At 46.6% G+C, this 19,638-nt stretch overlaps 1 protein-coding gene across 1 annotated transcript in view; it reads right to left on the bottom strand.

The window, feature by feature from the left end:
• Positions 1-509: 509 nt before the first annotated feature.
• ube2o (ubiquitin conjugating enzyme E2 O) overlaps positions 510-19,638 on the bottom strand; it is a 31,413-nt gene continuing 12,284 nt past the window's right edge. The window contains exons 2-22 of the mRNA XM_071535208.1: positions 14,624-14,683; positions 13,983-14,093; positions 13,461-13,558; positions 13,183-13,246; positions 12,058-12,201; positions 11,291-11,400; positions 11,024-11,174; positions 10,696-10,753; positions 9,275-9,440; positions 9,006-9,161; positions 8,191-8,345; positions 7,426-7,538; positions 6,944-7,081; positions 6,495-6,584; positions 5,991-6,315; positions 5,301-5,668; positions 4,842-5,010; positions 4,069-4,205; positions 3,194-3,397; positions 2,566-2,623; positions 510-1,385 (exon numbers count right to left, since the gene is read on the bottom strand). Coding sequence (XP_071391309.1) covers positions 568-1,385; positions 2,566-2,623; positions 3,194-3,397; positions 4,069-4,205; positions 4,842-5,010; positions 5,301-5,668; positions 5,991-6,315; positions 6,495-6,584; positions 6,944-7,081; positions 7,426-7,538; positions 8,191-8,345; positions 9,006-9,161; positions 9,275-9,440; positions 10,696-10,753; positions 11,024-11,174; positions 11,291-11,400; positions 12,058-12,201; positions 13,183-13,246; positions 13,461-13,558; positions 13,983-14,093; positions 14,624-14,683 — 3,693 coding nt within the window. The 3' untranslated portion in view covers positions 510-567. The remainder of the gene's footprint in view (positions 1,386-2,565; positions 2,624-3,193; positions 3,398-4,068; positions 4,206-4,841; positions 5,011-5,300; positions 5,669-5,990; positions 6,316-6,494; positions 6,585-6,943; positions 7,082-7,425; positions 7,539-8,190; positions 8,346-9,005; positions 9,162-9,274; positions 9,441-10,695; positions 10,754-11,023; positions 11,175-11,290; positions 11,401-12,057; positions 12,202-13,182; positions 13,247-13,460; positions 13,559-13,982; positions 14,094-14,623; positions 14,684-19,638) is intronic.

Genomic DNA, 19,638 nt, shown 5'->3' with positions numbered 1-19,638 from the left:
GCCTCCAGGAAAAAGCTCCATGCGTCTACCTGCTTGGGAGGGACGAGGGTTCCTATGTGACGGGGTCGTTCCTGTAGGTTTCGGTGTGTGTGTGTGTGTGTGTGTGTGTGCACGCGGAACCTTGAGAGTCCACCCCTCTTCGTCCCTCTCGCATGCGAGCACGTCGGACCTCTGAAGGAGAACAGACATAATATCGGGTCACTTCCGAAGCGGGACCCGTTCGCCCTCCTGATGGCAGCTGCTGTCCTCCTGCAGCGGGGCTTTGAATAAGGGGGGAGGTACGGGGGGGAAAGGCAGAACGCAGCGGAGTCGGGGGCAGCAGGAGCGGTAGAGCCACGAAGAGATGGTCGAAAAGGATCTGGGGCAAAAACTACGGGCAGTGCTGGGGGGCACAGTGCAGCTCTGGACAGGGTTGCAGAGGATTGGAATTTGTAGGGCCCCCCCTCAGAGGCCAAAGTGATGAAACCTCCTCCGTGGATTGAGGCGGATGACAAGGTAGACAAGGAGGAGGAGGAAAGACTGACGGGGGACAGTGCGGAGGGGAGGCGGCGAGCTGTGGGGAGGCACTTACTTGTCCTCGGTGTGCTCGCGGAGGCCGGCGGCGGCCAGCGCGGCGCGGTACTGCAGCAGCACACCTCGGACGCTCTTCACGAACCCCTTGGAGAGCGGAAAGAGCGGGAAGCCGATGTCCGGGTAGCCGCTGCGCTCCGGGAGGAAACTCCGGTAGCTCTTTCTCCGTTTCTTTGGTCGCACCGCGGGCTGGCTCCCCGCGGACCCCGCCCCTCCCGCCCCGCCGGCGGAGCCCGATTCCGAGGCCCCGCCGCGGACTACCGAGCCGGCGGTTTCGGCCCCCGAGGAGGCGTTGGCCTGGGGCCCGTCGCAGTCCGAGTTCTGGCTCAGCTCCTGCTGAGAGGCCGCCGTGGTGGACGGGCTCAGCCCTGAGTCCTCCAGCTCCTCCTCCACAATACTGGTACCGCCCGCCGTGACCCCCTCCTCCCCGGGCTTACTGGGGCTGCTGTGGGCCACAGCCACCGGCCCCGACCCCAGGGGCAGCTGCTCATCCAGGGGCTCCACAGACGGAGGCCTGTCCTTGGAGGGCTGAGCCCTGGACGAGCTGTGTGCCGCTTGTCCCTTCTCAGCGGCCTCGTGGAGCTCCAGCCAGACCTCCAGACGGTGGACTAGCCGCCAGCCGCTGGAAACAAAGTGCTCCTGGATCTCCTGGCTGAAGACCTCCACGGGGCTCTGCAGGAGCTGGGTCATGGACTGGACCATCTTGATCAGGGCCATCTCGTTGTAGCAGCGGCTGTTCTCATAGCCTTCCTGCAAGCCTCGGTCACTGTCGAAGCCAGCCTCGTTATAGTAGGGCTCATTGACCAGGATCAGGCCTGTAGGAAAGAGACAGAAATATAGATGCAAAATACATTTCTGAATAGTTTTAGTTCATTACAATGAGTAGAAATGGCTAAAATACAGAAGCCAGACTAGCAAATCTGTATGTCAAAAATTGTAAGTAGAGCTCCCTGACGAGAATCACACTAACTTGACACATGGACAAAAGTAGATATGGATTTTAAGAGAGAGTTTTGAACCAGCTATAGCAATTGCCTGATATATTGAAGGTAACTAAATAACATTTAGCAGCAAGGCAAGCAATATATATATACACACATATGTAGATTAGATATATAGAATATATAGATTTAGAAACGATTTAAGGTTTTAAAAATGTTATTTAGAGACAAAACATAAATAATAATAATAATAATGATAATAATAATAATGATAATACTAATAACTTTATTTGTATAGCACTTTTCAATACAGGTAACAAAGTGCTTCACAACAGTCAATATAAAACACACAAACAAATCAAAATAAAATAAAAGATTAAAAAAAAGACACACAATAAAAGCTTTTTTATAAAAATGTGTCTTAAGAAGTGAAATAAAACGGGGAACCGAAAGCTGTATTTAGAAAGCTATACTTAGATATGATGCTTTAAAGTAGATGTGTTACAATCTAGGTTGACCAGGAGAAAGCACAGAAACAGAGCTCTCCTGTCTTTTTTTCTTTTTACTTTGATTCAAAGTTTACATAATCCTTTTTGCACCAAGTAAGATTCATAACCCTAGAGTCCAAGGAACCCAATCTAAAAAGGTCAAAACCCATCATGTCCTGCAGCAATGTGTTCAGAATGTTAATGTTATTTCACTGTGTGGCTATAGGCATTTTGACCAAGATCTGGCCAGGCGATGGAGAACGTGCACTTTAATATGTACTGTACTGTATATGTGGACACAGAGATAGTAAGGTACTGCTGTTGTGCAACAAAATATAACGCTGAATCAAAATCCTGAACTCGATTTGTCTGGCAGGCCAGATTGCAGAGAGGTTTAATGGAAGCAGTGTAACGTCTCTCTGCGAGACAGATATATTTAGAGGGACTGTGCGACACACTGCAGTCAGAACCCATCTGAGCAAATGAGCACATGAATAAAACATACTTGTGCTGCAGAGAAGACAAGGGCAAAGTGTGTGTGTGTGAGTGTGTGTGAGTGTGCTCACCTTGTATAGAGATGAGGACCTGCAGCAGACTGGACTTGCTGGTCCACCTCTCGGTGCCCTGTGGATCACATCGCCAAAAAAACAGACCAACAAATCAACACAGTGTGAGAGAAATGCATAACAGCACTGACATATACCAGCTGTTTCCTCTGACCAGTAGATGGTGCAGTGGATTAAAAAATATTTCAAAGGGCAGAAGTCTTTGAAAATTACACTAGAATTCAAAAGCTGTACTTCCAGTATTTTAGGTGTAATGAAGTCTGAAACAAAAGGGGGCAAAATGGTTGTAGATGGGATTCATACCCCATCATGGCACATTTCTACACTTTGGGTCATGGACCTACTGGTGGGTCCCCTCATAACATTTAAGGATAATACTGGTATTTTGTTTTTAACTTTGCCGGTCGTGTAGGTTGCCCCTCTCCTTTACATTATTCCTGGTGGTGTCTGCATAGTTGGAGATACCAGTACAGAAACAAGCAAGTTGCCAATGTGTCTCTGCACTGAAGTCAATAAGACAAATTCCTGCACAGTCATTGAATCTGGTAATTAAAATCACCTTTACCGGTATCTAGGGAGAGGAGCGATCCTGCCAATCCCAAATCTACTCCACACACTCAACACTCACCTTGCCGATCCAGGTGCCCAGCAGGCTGACGCAGACCTTGCCGTTGTCGTAGAGGTTGGGGTTGAGGCGGCCGCTGCACTGGGACAGGTAGCGGAACAGCGGCGGCACGGCGGGGTAGATGTTGGGCAGCTGGATGTCGAACAGGAACAGGCCGTCCTCGTAGGGCGTGCGGGTCGGCCCTTTGATCAGAGCCGAGAACAAGTCCTGCGTTGGGGAGACGGGGAGGGACTTTAAAGTACTTTGAGGCACGCGGTGTTATTTCATCTCTGAGACCGTTTGATGTCCAAGATTGAGATTAATGTGTAAGACTTGTGTTGGATCAGCAGTCATGACAAAGCTGTGATCACAGCCGAGTACGGGTCCTTTGAAGGGAGAGGCAAGAAAGGAGGCACTGCCATCATTTTGACACATATTTTGTTTTTAATGGTGCTACATGTAGCCTTTTTAAATATCAATACATCAATGTCAAACTAATTGTGATACCATGGTATGATTACCATAAACAGATGAGACCACGGAAAAGCCTTTATCTCACGCCAGTGGTTTTGTTAGTGCTAGTGTTTCTCAACATTATGACCACATTTCCCATAAACCCCATTGCTTCTTGTCGCAAAGAGGATGCTACTACTACCTCCTCCCCCTCCCTGCCGTCACTCCTTGTGTGTTTATTCCTGTTTGTTTACAGTAATTATACTAATGTTTTAAAATTAACATGGTGGATGATTTATTGATGTTAAAATGCTACAAGAAGCACCATTAAATCTGAGGGCACAAAGAGTCCAGGCATCGTTTTTTTGCTTTTGGCAAATCCAAATTCATAAAATGAAAGACGTGTGAGCTACTTTTTGACCTCACGTTAATGACGTGGAACGTACCATGCGATCTTCGAAGGTTTTGACCATGATGCCGTCAGGGAGTGAGGTTGCCAGCAGAGCCATCTCCTTCCTCACTGTGCTGAAGAACTTCTTGGCCTCCGCTGGCTGGAACTCCATTTTCTTGAATGTGTGTGTGTCTGGGACAGAGAGAGAAGACAGACAAATTACGGTCATTGAATAGCAATACTTCATCTACTTAAGGGTGTGTCTGGGACAGACACAGGCAGACAGGTGTGATTACAGAATAGCAATAGGAGGTAGAGATAGTCATTCATAGTAATGACAAAACTTGGGCTTGACTTTTTATTCTCTTCGGTGTGTGAGTGCTCCCAGAAACTTTCTCCACAGATGTGGCAGACAACTTGGCTTGCTGAAACTCCACAACCACAAAGATCTGAACATAAACCCCAATGACATTTGAAGCAACAAAGACAGATTGATGTCTATATAGTGTCTACATCCACTACTGCAGTTACTGTAGCCGCATCATAAGTATATTTGAGGACTTTAAAAGGACTATGCTCGAGCTCTAATTCAAGACTTTCCGTCTTGTGCTGATATGGATCAGATAGTCTGGGTTTTGACCGGGGAGCTAGATGTCAATTTAGATAAAAATTAGTTATCTGGTTTGGTGATCGTGTTTTTGCTTATCCAATTATAGCAGAGATTAACAAAGAGCTTCTGGAAGGAAGAGATGACGGAAAAAGGGGGAAAAAATAAGGCAGGGAGGAAGGGAAGGAGAGAAGGAAGGAAAAGAGCCCCCCCTCTCTCACCTGGTGCCCACTCCAGCACGGAGAACACTTCTCCCTTGGCGCTGGTGAAGGTGACGCCGGGCTTGCCGCCGCTCTGTTGGCACAACACCGGAGTGTCACTGGGCCATTCTGGTCCGCCCACCGGTGTCTGGGGCTCCTGCTGGGGCCGTTCCTCCCCGGCTCTCTCTGTCTGGAAGGTAACACACCAGGAGGTAAGACATGGAAAGTGTTGCATTGACTGACTTGTGGTTCTTTGATATTCTAGATGGCACTAGCACAAGATAAATGAAGTGTCAACGTGGCAAAAATCTTGCATTGCTGCTGGAAACATAATGCCTCCTGTTTAAAAATTCATACTAGTGAAACAAAATATTACACATTGCCCATTAACACACTCACATACAATGCAAGGTGCTATGTTTCAGTATATAAAATGCAGTGCTATCACTTCTTTCAATAGTACAAATTACAAATCTACACCTCTGTCCCTGCTCCTGCGCTCCCTCCCGCCTCCACCACGGCCTCCATCTTCTCCTCCTCCACGATGGCGACGTTGTCCAGCGTCTTCCTCAGGTTCTCCTGCAGCTTCTTGATGTCGTCCAGGAAGCGCTTCTCCTTGGTGGGCTTCTCGGGGGGCGCGGGCGTCGCCGAGCTCGCCACGTTGGCGGCGGACGCGGGCTCGACGGAGGTCGGGGAGGTGGGCGAGCCGCCGGTCCAGAGCTGCTCCACCGTCATGTTCTTCAGGCTCTCCAGGATCTTCAGGGCCTCTTTCAGCTCCCTGAGGCCCCGCGGGGCGCCCTCCTTGCTGGGCTTGTCCGCCCCGTCGGCGGCCCCTCCTGGAGTGGTTCCTGGGGCGGGCAGAGTTTATGTTTGTGAGTGTATGCCAACTAATAAACCCACAGAATTAGAACCATGACAAAGGTTGACCCAGAGGTTTCTGTATTATGACAGGGAAAACACTGAAAAGGTGCAACTCTTTCTCTCAGTAAAAACAACTGTATTTACTCCTTTTTTGACGTTTTTTATTTTTACAGAGAGTTTTCTAGTTTTTGTATTTTTGCCTGTTGCAAATTCAAGATCTGTCCTTCAGTCTGAAACCTTCAGCCTACATTATCTGTGTAGCAGTTATATATCATAAGATAAACAAACAAAGCAGAATAGCCTCCCCACCTCCTCCGGAAGCAGGACTAGCCACAGCCATGGCTCCCTCTCCCTCCTCTCCTGGGACGCCCTTGGTGGGGCTGGTGACCCCGGCTACGCTGCCCTCCTCCGGGGGGATGATGAAGGGCGTGGGGCCCGTGGGCGTGGGGGCCGGGGTCGCCGTGGCGGTGACGTCGGCGTTGTTGCCGTGGCCGTCCTCCTCGGTGGTGAGGCCGTTGTCCGTCTCCCAGCTGTCGCTCTCGTCCTCCCACTCCTCGGTGGACAGGCCGCTGCTGGTCTCCTCCACCGAGTCGTAGTCCGTCTCCTCGATCTCAGACTCCACGTTGTACAGGTGCTGCGTGTGATGAGGACAAGACGAGCAACTCTTTATTTAGCCGCTTCAGCACTGTGAGCATAATCACAGTAAAGGGTGTTTGTTGTTTTTGTTGGTTCTGCAGATGGCACAGCTTACACCGATCACCCAACTTAGCACTGACTGAAGTGGTGTTCAGTGTGAAAAGACCAAATCGTCACCTGTGGCAGGACGATGGTCATGGAGTTGTCAGCCCACACCACCTCCACCTTGCTGCTCACATCCACCCTGGACACCTGGCCTACTGACGTCTGGAGGAAAAGTAGATGTAGAGACAACCATCATCAACAACCAACAACACATTCCTCAATTTTTCTCAGTTTCATGGCTGCCAGTTTCAGGAGTGTGGTGTTGCAGATTCATCCTCCTCCAAACCAGATTCTTTCACCAAAGAGACTGGGGAAGCTACTGGATTGCAACTGACAAGTCAGTCAGTAATGAGGGAGCTGGTTTTGTTCTAGAGTGCATCCTTTTTGAATATGACAAATGAGCTTTGATATCGCTCAGCACACCAACTACTATTGATTGTATTGTACAGATTTTCTTTTCCAATTATGCTCAGATTTTGAATGGAAAATCATTGAGCGAAAGTGATTTGTAGTTTTCTCACCTCGTTCTCGCAGTCGTTGGTCTGACTCTGTCCGTTCTCTGAGTTCCATATTCTGATGACGATGTCGGTGGTGCGGAAGTGGAAATCTGGGTGATCCGCAATGTCGTACACACTGACGTCCTCTTCCTCACCTATCACCTGGATTTAAAACGCGCACACACACACACACACACACACTGATCACCAGGCTCATCCCATTTCCTCTACGACCTTGAATGACAATATAAAACAGCCAGGTATCACAACATAACACTCTCTCCTAATGGCGTACAAGGGAGTGTAGCCAAGTTGCTATGGTAACTACATAGTGCATACCCTACTCGCACCCCCCCCGCCCCCACCACTGTCTATCTCATTCCGTCTCTTTGTCTCCCTCTCTTGCACTCACATACACACTCTCTTAAATATACAGTACTCTCTCCTATCAAGCACACACACACACACACACACACACACACAGACGTCCCGTCCTCTTGACTGACCTCGACGTCGTCACTGCAGGTGTTGAGCTTGATCCACTTGACGGCACATGTTCTGCCCTTGTGATCGCCAGACTGGATCACCCCATACACTCCTGGGTCCTGGAGGGCTTGGGCTGGGGTGGCGGTGAGTGCAAAAGGAACGCAAAAGGAACACACACACAGAGACACACACACACACACACACACACACACACACACACACACACAGAGTGTTATTTAGGTGGATACACTGACCAGTACAGTATGCACAAGCTGAAACTGGAACAGGACAAACTCAAGCCCCCCCCGCCATTGCTCACAAGTACACCAGAGAGAAAGAGACATACACAGTCAGTTGAGAGAACAAGGCAGAGTTAAGTACACAAAGTACAGACACAAACAAAAGCTCTAGTCACAGCCTCTAAACACAAAGATTTATCACTCAGAATGCATTTGCCTGGAAGGAAATGGGAACAGATAAAACATTCTTTATTTGGCTGTAACAGGCCATTACAGCCTGAAAGTGAATCCCAATATTTTCAGTCCATTTCCACACACACACACACACAGACTTGGCATACTTTCAGCAAATGGCCTAGATACTGTAGGTACTGGGTTGCTGAGTGGCCTATATAAAACATCTCATCCCGGTCCCCGGGGACGGGGATCTGACACCTGCCGCGTCTTCCAGTATCCCCAAAAAGAAAAAAAACGAAATGGAACAAAAACAAAAAAGATACAGCGACAAAAATGAATACTGCGAATACAGAAATCAAATCTCCTCACGTCGTTTGTCGACCACAAAGTCCCCGGGACAAAACTCGTGGCTGTCGAGGTGCTGGATGGGGATGAGGTCGTTGGATCGGATGCCCTTCTCCACCCGCCCGTCCTTCCACATCACGTCGGCGGAGGTCTTGGTGGACACCACCTCCACTGCCACCCTGCGGAAACACACACACCGGTTTTGTCTTTGGAAACCTGTAATCTTAAAGCATGTTTTCATTTTTGTTTTCTTTCATTCATTCATTTCATTTCTCTTATTTTTGCTTCTGATTTCATTCAGTTTCTTTTATTGCTGCTGCTCTTTTTGTCCTGTGAGGCACTCTGTAACCCCCGGTTTTGAAAGGTGCTATATAAATAAAGATTTACTTGTGTGTGTGTTTGTGTGCTGAAGTGAAACGACAAGAAAGAGTGTACGCACGCAGTGTTTTGTAAGCTGAGAACGTGTGTGTGTGTGTGTGTCTGTGTGTGTATGAGTCGTTGAGGAAATGACACCATTAGTAGTCAGTACTGAAAGCCTTTGTGTGTGTGTGTGGGTGCCGTCGAGCTGCAGCGTGACTGTCAGACAGACTGACACTGTATACGATGAGCCCGTCGACAAAGAGAGAGAGAGAGAGTGTTGCCAACTCTGTTCCCAAGGAAAGAAACTACTGGCTGCTCAAAAGTGGCTAAAAGCTGGAACATGACATCATATGCTAATTTGTCGTGAACTCACAGACAAAAAAAAACAAATAGCAAGAAAGAGAAAAAGGATTTGATAGCAATGGGAGGAGGGGAAGAAAGACAGCAGGACAGAAAGAGCTGGTTGACCGTTAACCCACCGGTCTCCGGGCTTGAACTCGCGGGAGAACTTGGTCCTCTTCTTCTTGTGCTTCCTCTTCAGGTTGCGGATGGAGAGCGGGATGCTCTTCTTGCGGTTGGTGCCCAGGCCGCCGCTCTGGGAGGAGGCCGTGGAGCTGGCCGAGGAGGTCAGGGAGCTGGGAGCGGGGGTGGGGGGGTGGGGGGGGGGACAGTCGGGGGTTAATCGCTCACAGATAAACACACACACCTGGAGAGACGGGATCTTCTGTCTACGCCGGTGCCGACCTACCTGGTGTCGTCGGTGTCCTCGGCGGCCTCGTCGTCGGCGTCCTGCTCCCCGGGTTCGGCCCAGCCGTCGGCGGGGTTCTGGGAGTCCTGGGGGTTCTGAGCGGGCTCCACGGGGCCGTTGTTGTTGTTGGGGTGGGAGGAGTCCGTCTGCTCCGATTTGTGCTCGCCTGGTGAGAGACGTAAACGAAGGAGTGGAGGGGGGGGGGGCGTATTAGAACTACATCTGCATGGATAGGAATGCTGAAATAGTATGCGGTAAAAGCATGTGTGATCAGAGCTTAAAAGAGAAAAAAGGCTTTATTTATGTTCACCCATCTACAGTGTAAAATGGATTTCAAATCAAAGCATACATTAGAGTCAATCAGACTGAAGAACAGGCTGCCAGCATTGGATCATAATTCTTCTTCTGTCAGTCTCCACTGTGAATCGATGAAACCAGTAAAAAAAAAAAAAAAAGAGTAATTTAAGCTCACCGCCTCAATACTTAGGCTTTTTAATGTGCTACGGCAGGGAAGAGACACAAAGTAATTTCCCATTTTACTAAAGCATGCGGAGAAATGTAATATTTCTCAGATTGAGATGCTGAAGTGTGCTGCACTTCAGCACAATTTCCAATTAGTCCCTTCCCACTGTACCGAGCCCCGTTTGTAGGAGAGAATTCCCCCGCGTCTTACGTGGGAACTTTAATCATTCTGTGACACTGCTTTGCATGGAGATATGGAGTTATGTAAGCAAAAAAAACAGCTCACTTTTCTGACAATGATATATGAGAAAGCGGGAGTGTGTGTGTGAGAGAGATCAGTTTTTACACTCCGTATATTACGGTTATTGTCTCACATTTAGCTTTCATTTAACACTCATATTCAGCTACGCTTGTTCTCGTTTTCTTGAGGCTTATAGCAAAGGCTCTGATTGATGCTTGAGGAAATTATCTTTTTTTTTTTTGACCAATTGTAGCGGCCACAGCTTTCACAGAAACTACAGATTAGTTAGAACAGAGACATCGAGGAGCATGTGCTTCTCTAAAATCAGCTTAAAATCGATATTTGTTTTCTCATTCATTGCATTTTTGTCATTCGCACAAGTCTATTTTTAATGACAGATGACAGTGAAATTCTCGCGCCATAGAGTCTGACAAGTTCATGATATTGGCAATTAAGAGACGAGAGAGGGAGAGAGAGAGAGAGACAGAGACAGAGAGAGAGACAGAGACAGAGACAGAGAGACAGAGTGGCTGAGTCAGAGACCTGGTTATTGGAAACTGAGCATGTCCAAGTACATGACTGTAAATGTGGACTTGTGAGTATGAGAGAGAGCGAGAGACAGGGAGAGAGCGAGAGAGAGAGAGACAGAGAGAGAGAGAGAGAGAGAATGTGTGTGTACCCTCTGGATTCTCTGTTTTCTCAGAGTGTTGGTTGGCACCTTGTGTGTCGGCGTTCTCCGTCTTCTTCCCTGAATCCTTCTTGAACATTCTTTTCAACTGCAGGGGAGACACACACACACACACACACACACCATGTTTGAACATGATCAAAAACAACTGTTTACAAGGCGTGACAGTCTGTAATACCAAGGATACCGAAACATACTAGCCTGTTCATTTACTTTCTGTGTAAAACTTTTGATTGTAAGCGCTAATATGCTCCCGGGGGAAAATAACAGACATCTACAGAAAGAAATGAGGTTCTTCATACACAACGGCACAGTCACACACGTCCATACACTAACATACAGAAAGACAAATACACACCTTCCTGGCCACGGGGTCTTCAGGCAGAACAGGGGCACCCTCGGGTCCTTCGCAGGTGATGCGCGTGGCGTCGCCCTTCGCGGGGAAGACGTAGAGGGCCCTCTCACCCAGCTGCCTCTGGGTGTGGTCGTAGTATCCCAGACGCTTCACCCTGAACCCAACCGGCCAATATGGAAAACAAACATGTGGGTCGGCAACAGAACATCAAACCTAAGTATACGGGAGCATAAGTCTTTACGGTGAGTGCATGTGGATGGACGGACCCACCTGCAGAGGTTTTCCTGTGTGATGGTGGAGGCAGGGGGGTAGACGCTGTCGGAGCCCTTGGGGGAGTAGCTCTTTGTGATCCACGTCACCTTCAGCTCCACCACCTTGACCTGAGGAACGCAGCGTTACAGCAGGATGACCATTTCAGCACAATTAAAAGATACAGAATGAAAACAGTTAAAACCTTTGACAAAATGTGTATCAGTGACGTAATGACTCATATTTTCCTGACAAAAAAAGGAGTCTGCAGAGAAGGGCTCAAGATGCCTGTGGATCAATGAGAGTAATTTATGGGGCTGCATACAAGCCAGAGGCAGTTCAACCCCAGATGGGAGCTGATGTCTGGTGCTGAAAGATCCAAAATGCCCAGAGACCCGAGGCTACGTCACTGTTGATTTATGGAACAGATGCAAGCATAAAACAAACGATAAAACCATGTAATAACTCAGCCTTTATGTATTTTACCTTATGAAAAAAGAATAAAGTGCATCATCAATGAAGATCTAATGAAGAAGATTCTATATGGGATGTGAAGGTGACACACTGCCCAAGTTCAATGCCAAGTACTATATATAGTTACTCTTCTTACTTACAAGCATTGCCTCGTCTCACCTAGAAGGGGAGCAACTACCCATAATGCAATGCCAGGTGCTGTGAATGAATGCAACCTATTGCTTACTAAAAGGGATGCAAAATGGCTGCAGTAAAACGTCTGCAGGTGGGAGCTGTGACACGGAGTGAAAAGGAAGGGACTGTCATCATCTTACCTCTTCTACCACCACCCTGAATTTGCACTTCTTGCTGAGGACAGGTTTGACCCCCGACAGCCACTGTACATTAGAGAAGACTTTGGCTGGACCAATCAGCACCTGGCCCGGGTAGAAACCATATGCCTCGTCGAAGAACAGACCCTGAAAAACAACACAAAACAAACAAACAAAAAATATGACAAACAATTAGGTGAAGTTTCTACATAGGTCAATGTTGAAAAAAAACTGTGCCTATGTCAATTACAAAGCAGAAGATGAAATTTCAATTTTGTACAACCTTAACTGCACATTAGATATTTATGAAACGTATTTCCCAAAAATATACATGGTGCACGTTTCAGTAGGTTCAAATTTCTAATAGGTATTCTGCACTGTGCTCCAGCATTCTGAGACAAACTACACCCCAAAACACCACTAAGATCACCTAGCGAGAAAAGTAAAAAAAAATAGAGCTGCTCTGAAAAGAAAATGTCAAACTATAGCCTGAATACAGCTACAAAATTGAATAGCTTTTTCCTGGTGAGACAATTTAGCACGAGTAAGGGGATGAATATTTTAGGAAACAAGGTTTTTCACAAACTAGAATTTCCATTTTACTTTGAGAGAAAAAGTACTTGGTAAGATCTTAGACCAAAAGTCCCAAATAAATGCATCTTGAATAAATTTTGGAGCACTAGAAAATGCACAAGAATTCAAGGGGATTGAATACATTTTATAGGCACTGTAAGTGTCCTGCTACATGACTGAATAGCAGAGGATGACACAGTGGATATATCAAATGACAGAACCTGAGAACCATAACAAAAAAATATGTTAGAAACATCAAAGCAATTTCCTAGTAGTGGATTTTGGTGTTGTTTTCTGACCTGCTACACATTGCATACAGGAACATAAGGCTGTACAACAAAATACAATCCATCCTTAGTGCTAGCAGAAGGACAAAAAACCTATTTACAGCCTAAATAACCCTGCATCAGGGTCAATTCCATTTCAATTTCTGCCGGGCCTTTGAGCCTTTTTGAAATTGAACTGACCCCAGAACAACAGCTGTGCTGTTTAGCCTGCAGGGGCGGAGAGAGTTGCTGTACCCGAGGTGGCAGGTAAGAGCCGGCGGCTACGTACCGAATCGCTGACATGTGGACAGACGTCGTAAAGCTTGGCACCGTCCTCCACGCTCATGGAGCACCTGGAGGGGGGGGTGACAAGAGAGAGAGAGAGAGTGAGAGAGAGAGAGTGAGAGAGGCTTGGTTGATATTCACTGGCTTTGGCACTGATGGATGTGTGCCAGCATGCATGCACAAACTCCGTGTAGACTCCCGCACGCACACCATCCGTACTGTACACTTAAGGACAGATGCAACACACTCGCACGCACACACACACACACACACACACATTACCTGGCTCCGTTGGACAGCTTGAGGATGATGTGATTTGTCAAGTCGTATACTTTCCCCAGCCAGAAGTCATAGGCGATGTAGTCGCCGTACATAAAAGACTGGGGAACACAGCGTGACAGCAGGATGAACTTCAGTACAGCTACAACTTTCAACGTTACACTTAAATAAGCTTATTCCATCCATTATTTCATCATTACACATTAAGTGATCTTCTAAAGACAGTAATCATAAAAAGACACGGTAATAGATTGTGGGTCAGTGATTAGACATTTCTCTTTTAACGGTATGCAATACGTCATTCTGCACATAACTCAATGGGTAGAGCCGGCCACTAAAACTGCCAGGGCTACGGGTTCAATTCCCAATGGGGAATACAATGCTAAAACTGCGTCCACCGAATGGCAAATGTTGTTCTACATTAATTACAATCATTCATCCAAAGGAGAACTGTCAAATCAAACACTGTGCTGTGTTAACCAGTATGACAGAAGGCTTGAATCTTATAAGGATATCCTCTCTTACCCAGATGTGCTGCAGGTCTTTGCTGTTGACTGGGTAGAGTACGCAGTTGGTCCCCACTAGTTTCACTGCACACTCTATGTCAATGTTGGTCACAATACCGCACTGGTTGTCCTGGAACACAACCAACATCATCAATACAGGCCAAGTATATCACGGTATCATCAGCATGGCCTCTGTTCTGACCCTTCAGTGGCAAAACTTACATGATTTTGTCAATGGAAACTCTACTAGGTTTTTAACTTTCCAGGGGTCCAAGAACATCACTAGTATCCTGCCATGTGAACAAAGCTACACTTTGTGAATTTTACTAGAAAAAAAAAACATCAAAACTTAATGTGACATTTATATTCAGATTGCATTCATGACTTTTTTTTGTACTGCAAATCAAAGCTTTCAGCGCGCCGAGTCTCCTTTGACGCCTTCGTAAGTGTCGACCTGTAATGGTATTCTAGTCTCGTCTGGCGTGGCAAAACGAACAGAGTGATGAACAGTGACGTGATTGAGAAAGAGAGAGAGAGAGAGTGGAAGACAGACAAGCAGATTGAAAGACAGAGAAAAAAGGACGAGGGCGAGAGCGATGAAGTGAGAAAGAGGGGGGAAAAAAGAGGGGGATAGACAAGGGACTGAGGACTCTCACTTACATTGGAATTCATCCGTCGCACGATGTCTCTAATGACGATAGATCGATCTTCAAGTTTCAGCTGCAAGAAGAAAGAGCAAGCAAGTTTAGAAAATGGCAGCTGACAAGGACAAGTGACCTCATCTTAAGAATTTTAACCGGGTATCTGCCACTGGTGTTGTCTGATCACACAATACAGTGATTATCTTATGAGTATTATTAATGCTTCTTGCAGAGGAGAGCAGCACACTTGACATCATCACTTCTACTGTCCCCTCTCACACCTATGAAGACTGCAAAGTGCACAGTCAGCGGAGTCACAGCGGTCGTCCGCAGCAGACCAAACAGAACAGGGTATTGAGATATTGCCGTCGACACACAGACACACATTTCATGGAGCGCCGCCCGCGTGAGCCTCGAGTGTGAGAGTCCAGCGCTGGGAGGGCGGGCGACCGAAACGAGGCAGCAGACGGCGGTGTGAAGTCAACACACACACCTTCACTGTCGATTACGAACTCAAATAAAGTCCCAAGGTGTGAGGAAAAGAAACTTTATAAAAAGGTAATTGGTAATGGACATAGATGAAGAAAGCCAAAACTTGCATTGATCAGTATCCCGGTAATGATTCGGAGCGCTGCGGGCCCACGGGGTAATCGTCAATAATAAACGAGAGCAGAAAATGGCAGGCGCTGCGCTATAATTGGCCGAAGCCCTGTTCCCACGGGCGGGCCCGGGAAAAACCTCGTTCCGCTGGGCCAAATTCTGCTCTGTCATACCAGGCCTATTAGCATATCTCGAGTCAAAATGAACTAGCTGTAAGTTAATGAACTGGTACCCTCCTGACTTGAAATCCCAAGACTAATAATTAAGTTTTTTCTAAGCTTTAAACCATATGGTAGCCTGCTCAGATCTCAGGAAGGGCTACACAGGCTGTGCTACACAAGCGTAATCCTGAGTGAGCATCCAAGACTACCGGCTATCCCATCAATCAAGCAAGCGGTTTCTGTTTATCCCTCCTATCCTCTGTATTGTCCCCAAAAGACGGGGAGCAGTATGTCAGACATCTATCGGGAATATGCTTGCTGGAGTCGACTTCTTTGAGAATAGATGCCAGCTTCCGCTTTGTTTTCATCTTCTCTAACAAGTCGGGCACGAAAATGATTCGCCCAAGTCCTCTGGGTCCCATAAGACGAAATGTAGAGCGCAATGTGTTTTTATTATCCTCTTCCAGGGATTCAAACCCGCTTCACCGTTTCATAAACCCAGCACTGACAGTCATCTAACAATTGCACCAACAGCCACCATTTACTATTCAGTACGAGCTGCTGCAACTCTGCATTCCACACGCTGCCCTGTTTCTGCAGCTATTCAGCCTTCATTATCTCCGGCGTTGATCCACAAGATAAACATGAGCGATGACCGCACCGGGGGATTAACGGGCCAGCGTGGTCCTCGGTAGCATGGAGATCACACTCACTAAAGATGACTGTTTCATGTGATCTCTCATCTTATCTGCTTGTTCTTGACTCTCCTTCCCAACGGATTACTACTAATATATTCAGAAGTTACATTTGATGGGTTTATGTAATATATGCATGAATGAAACATGGAAAAAAAAAATCCAATAGATATGGAAAAAAAAAACACCGGGGATTAATGATCAGCGAACTCAGGTGGGTGGAATCCAACATGTTAGCCAACAACCTGAGTTAAGCTTTTTCTGCATGCACTAGCCAGTTTGATTAATCCACAGGCTGCATTTGTGCGGTGGTGTAACTTAGCGGACACTTTCCCTTCACAGATAATGGGAACAAGCACGTCTGACAGGATGACTCGCGGCTTTGTCTTTGAGCCATAAGAAGAAGTAGAGCTAGGACTCAGCTGGGACTCTGAACTGTGACAACCGTGCAAAGTAGGGTTATGATATTCCAGAAACTTTCTTATTTTTTGGGAAATTTTGAGGAACTATAATGAGACTCTATGGGAAAGTTTTGGAATTTATACTGTTGATATTTATGTGAAAATTCCCAATTTCCCCTTATGTTACAAAACCCTGTGCAGACACTGGACAAAATAATGCTACTTTAGCAAGGGATGTTAATTTTGCATCGTTTCATATGGATTGTTTTCCATTCTGAGGTCAATACTGGACTGCTGGCCACTGGCTCAAACTGCAAACCCTCCAGTCACCAGCATTATGTTTATCTGATCCACCAACCCCAAACAATCCAATTGAAATAGCAAAGCAGGAGTCAGATTAAGAGTAAGTGTGCACCAAGGACTAACCTAAGGAGTTTTAGAGATGGTTCATGCATGATGGTGTCTATTGCATGTTCTGTAAAAGTGAAAGTAAGTCATTTTGTTTGAATTGTAGCCTACTGTTAATGTAGCAATCACAGGTCATTTAGAGTAATAATATATGACATTTTCAAATATTTTGCTGACCCATTGCTGATTTATAAAACACAACAGTGATTCAACCTAGCCAGCTGGTGAAAGGATTTGCTGTTCTAAACACCCGGTGTCTGGTAGCTCTTTCCCAGGAAAACAAATTACTTTTATGTTTAGCATGAGCAGTGATAGCAACCATGGCTGAACAGACAAAGTAAAAAGTGACAATCACAGAAAGTAAAACTCCATAAACAGAAAATCCATGAAAAAAAACCCACCAGAGCAATGAGCGATGAGCAACAAAGATGCCACCAACAAACTAAAAAGGAATTTGCACTTAAGCAACTGATTGTGAACTGAGAACTGATTGTTACAAAACAAAAACAGGCCATTTCCTGTCAAGTGAACTGGGGAAGTGAATGTGTTATATTTGGTTCTCTAAGCTGAACCCACCACAGCTCTGGCAGACACTGAACCACAGCCAAGCAGAAAAGATATGTACATGAAATTGCTTATCAAAAGCTACCTGCAGGAGGCACCGCTCCTATCCTACATGCTAATTCAGAGTGATTCGACTAGTTACGGCACAAGCTGCTCCGCTGGCAGCCGCCTGCCAGCCGGAGTCCATCACCTCTGAGTTTGGGCAGAGACAGATGGAAGTGCGGGAGGAGAACGCAATTGGGAGCGAGAGTGAAGAAATGAGAGGGGGAAAACATGGAAGAGGCCTGTTGCGTGTTAGTTAATGACTGGGAGGGGAAGGGTTTCTGTGAGATTTAGCCTAATTGGAGGAGCTGGGAAGAGAATAAAATCTGACAGAAGTGACTGCAGGATGGCTGAATATAAAACCTCAAAAGCAGGGATGATAAGCATTTAGCGACTCACAAAGCTCAGAGCAAGAATGAGTTGTCAATTTTAGTAGGTAGAGCTGTTATCATAGAGATAGTGCGTTACTGTGCTGTCATTTCCCCTTGTGAACACATTCGAGTGTACAAAAACACACAGTTGTATCAATACTAACAAGGTCAATCCATCAAATTATATTTATTTCCTAATTTATCCACAAAATGCCAAATCCTATCCTTAACTGAAGCCTCATCCAAACCCCAAAATGGCTCCTTTTCAAAGTGAGAACTGCCAGTATCTTCATACTATCTTTTAGCAGTGTCTTTTTATCTGTGTGAGGACATCCAAATGCCCTCACAAGGATAGAAGTACAAGCATCCGCGCGAGCACACACACACACAAACAAACAGGTCCTGGCAGTGCTCCCGTTTCGTCTGGTGCTGTAACCCTACTCCACTGAATTCGGGGAGAGAGAGGGAGAGAGAGAGAGAGTGCGGAGGGGATGCGATCGATAGGTCGCCATGTTCCCTTGTAATCTATTAAACAGCAGCCTGTCGGATCCTCATGTCTCTACTGCTAGGAGGACTTTGGGCAGGGGCCGGGTACACACTCCCGGGCACCAACACACACACACACACACTCGCACACTCACACACTCCTGTCTCGCTCCTGATCCAGACCCCTTCGTGCAGAGAAACTCAGAAGTATAAAACATTTTTTGGACGAACGTGCAGACACAGCCTCATGAATATTCTTTCAGTGGTTGGCGCTGCAGTGCGCTTCACCGGTTCAGGATCACGGTGTAAATCAATAGCACTTTACCCCACTGTAAGGGAGAGCAGACACTGCATTACAATGCCTGAAGTCACACCTCTTTCCTCAGCTACTAACAGGACCTTTGCTTATGAATCATTACTTGTATGCACACAAACACATAATATTTATAGTGAACTGCTGGTCCATCATTGTGAATTGACTGGTTGGCAGCATGAATAAGCGGTTATTCTTAATGGGTCCGCTTGGTTTAGTTTAAAAATAAATCCAAAGCGTAAATCAAAGGGTTAGATAACTAGCGACGGTATCGTCGTGTCAGTCATTCCCTGTTGTTGACTTCTGCGAGAGAGCAGCGCCTCCCTGCAGCAGGAGCGCTTTCTCTCCAGGAATAGACAAAGGAGAGAGGAGGGCGGAGAGCGCTAGCTCACTGATCACAGTGATAGAAACCCCAGAAACAAGACATCAAGCCTTTTATTACTATTTTCTATCCATTTTTTGGGCAGGTGTTTCCCTTGGATCACACCGCTTTCATCTGCTGCCTGAACGAGCTAGTGGCTGGGCGTGTGTGTATGCATGTGTGTGTGCATGTGTGTGTGTGTGTGTGTGTGTGTGTGTTTTGCCACAGCACAACTCGACCTATACAAAACGTGGGCTACATGCAAATCACCTAGCAGAACATTCACCCGTAGGGACCAACACATCTGTACAACTGTTTACGTGCATATGAATCAGGATACTTAAAATACATATACAGGCACAGACACACACCCAGGGAATAAGCACATTTGCATGTTTGCGTTTTCAATATCAAATGGTGTATGAGGGTACTCTTTTCACACCATGGGACAACACAACCTGGCAACCTCCCATTTGATTAAAACAAACAAAAACTATTCCATACACTATTCCATCTTATAAAATCCAAGGAGAAGGCTGACTTAGTGCAGTACAGTAAGTGTGAGTGTAGCTGCGTGTGTGTGTGTGTGTGTGTGTGTGCCTGTTCACGTTACGACGGCAGCGTTCAGGAAC

This window comes from Centroberyx affinis, unplaced genomic scaffold (assembly GCF_046629955.1).
Source record: "Centroberyx affinis isolate AG114_WGS23_722 - 3 ecotype Tasmania unplaced genomic scaffold, CSIRO-AGI_Caff_v1 ptg002676l_1, whole genome shotgun sequence".
Classification (NCBI taxonomy): Eukaryota; Metazoa; Chordata; class Actinopteri; order Beryciformes; family Berycidae; genus Centroberyx; species Centroberyx affinis.
The sequence above is the reverse complement of the archived record's forward strand: the minus strand, read 5'-3'. Positions and strand labels throughout refer to the sequence as shown.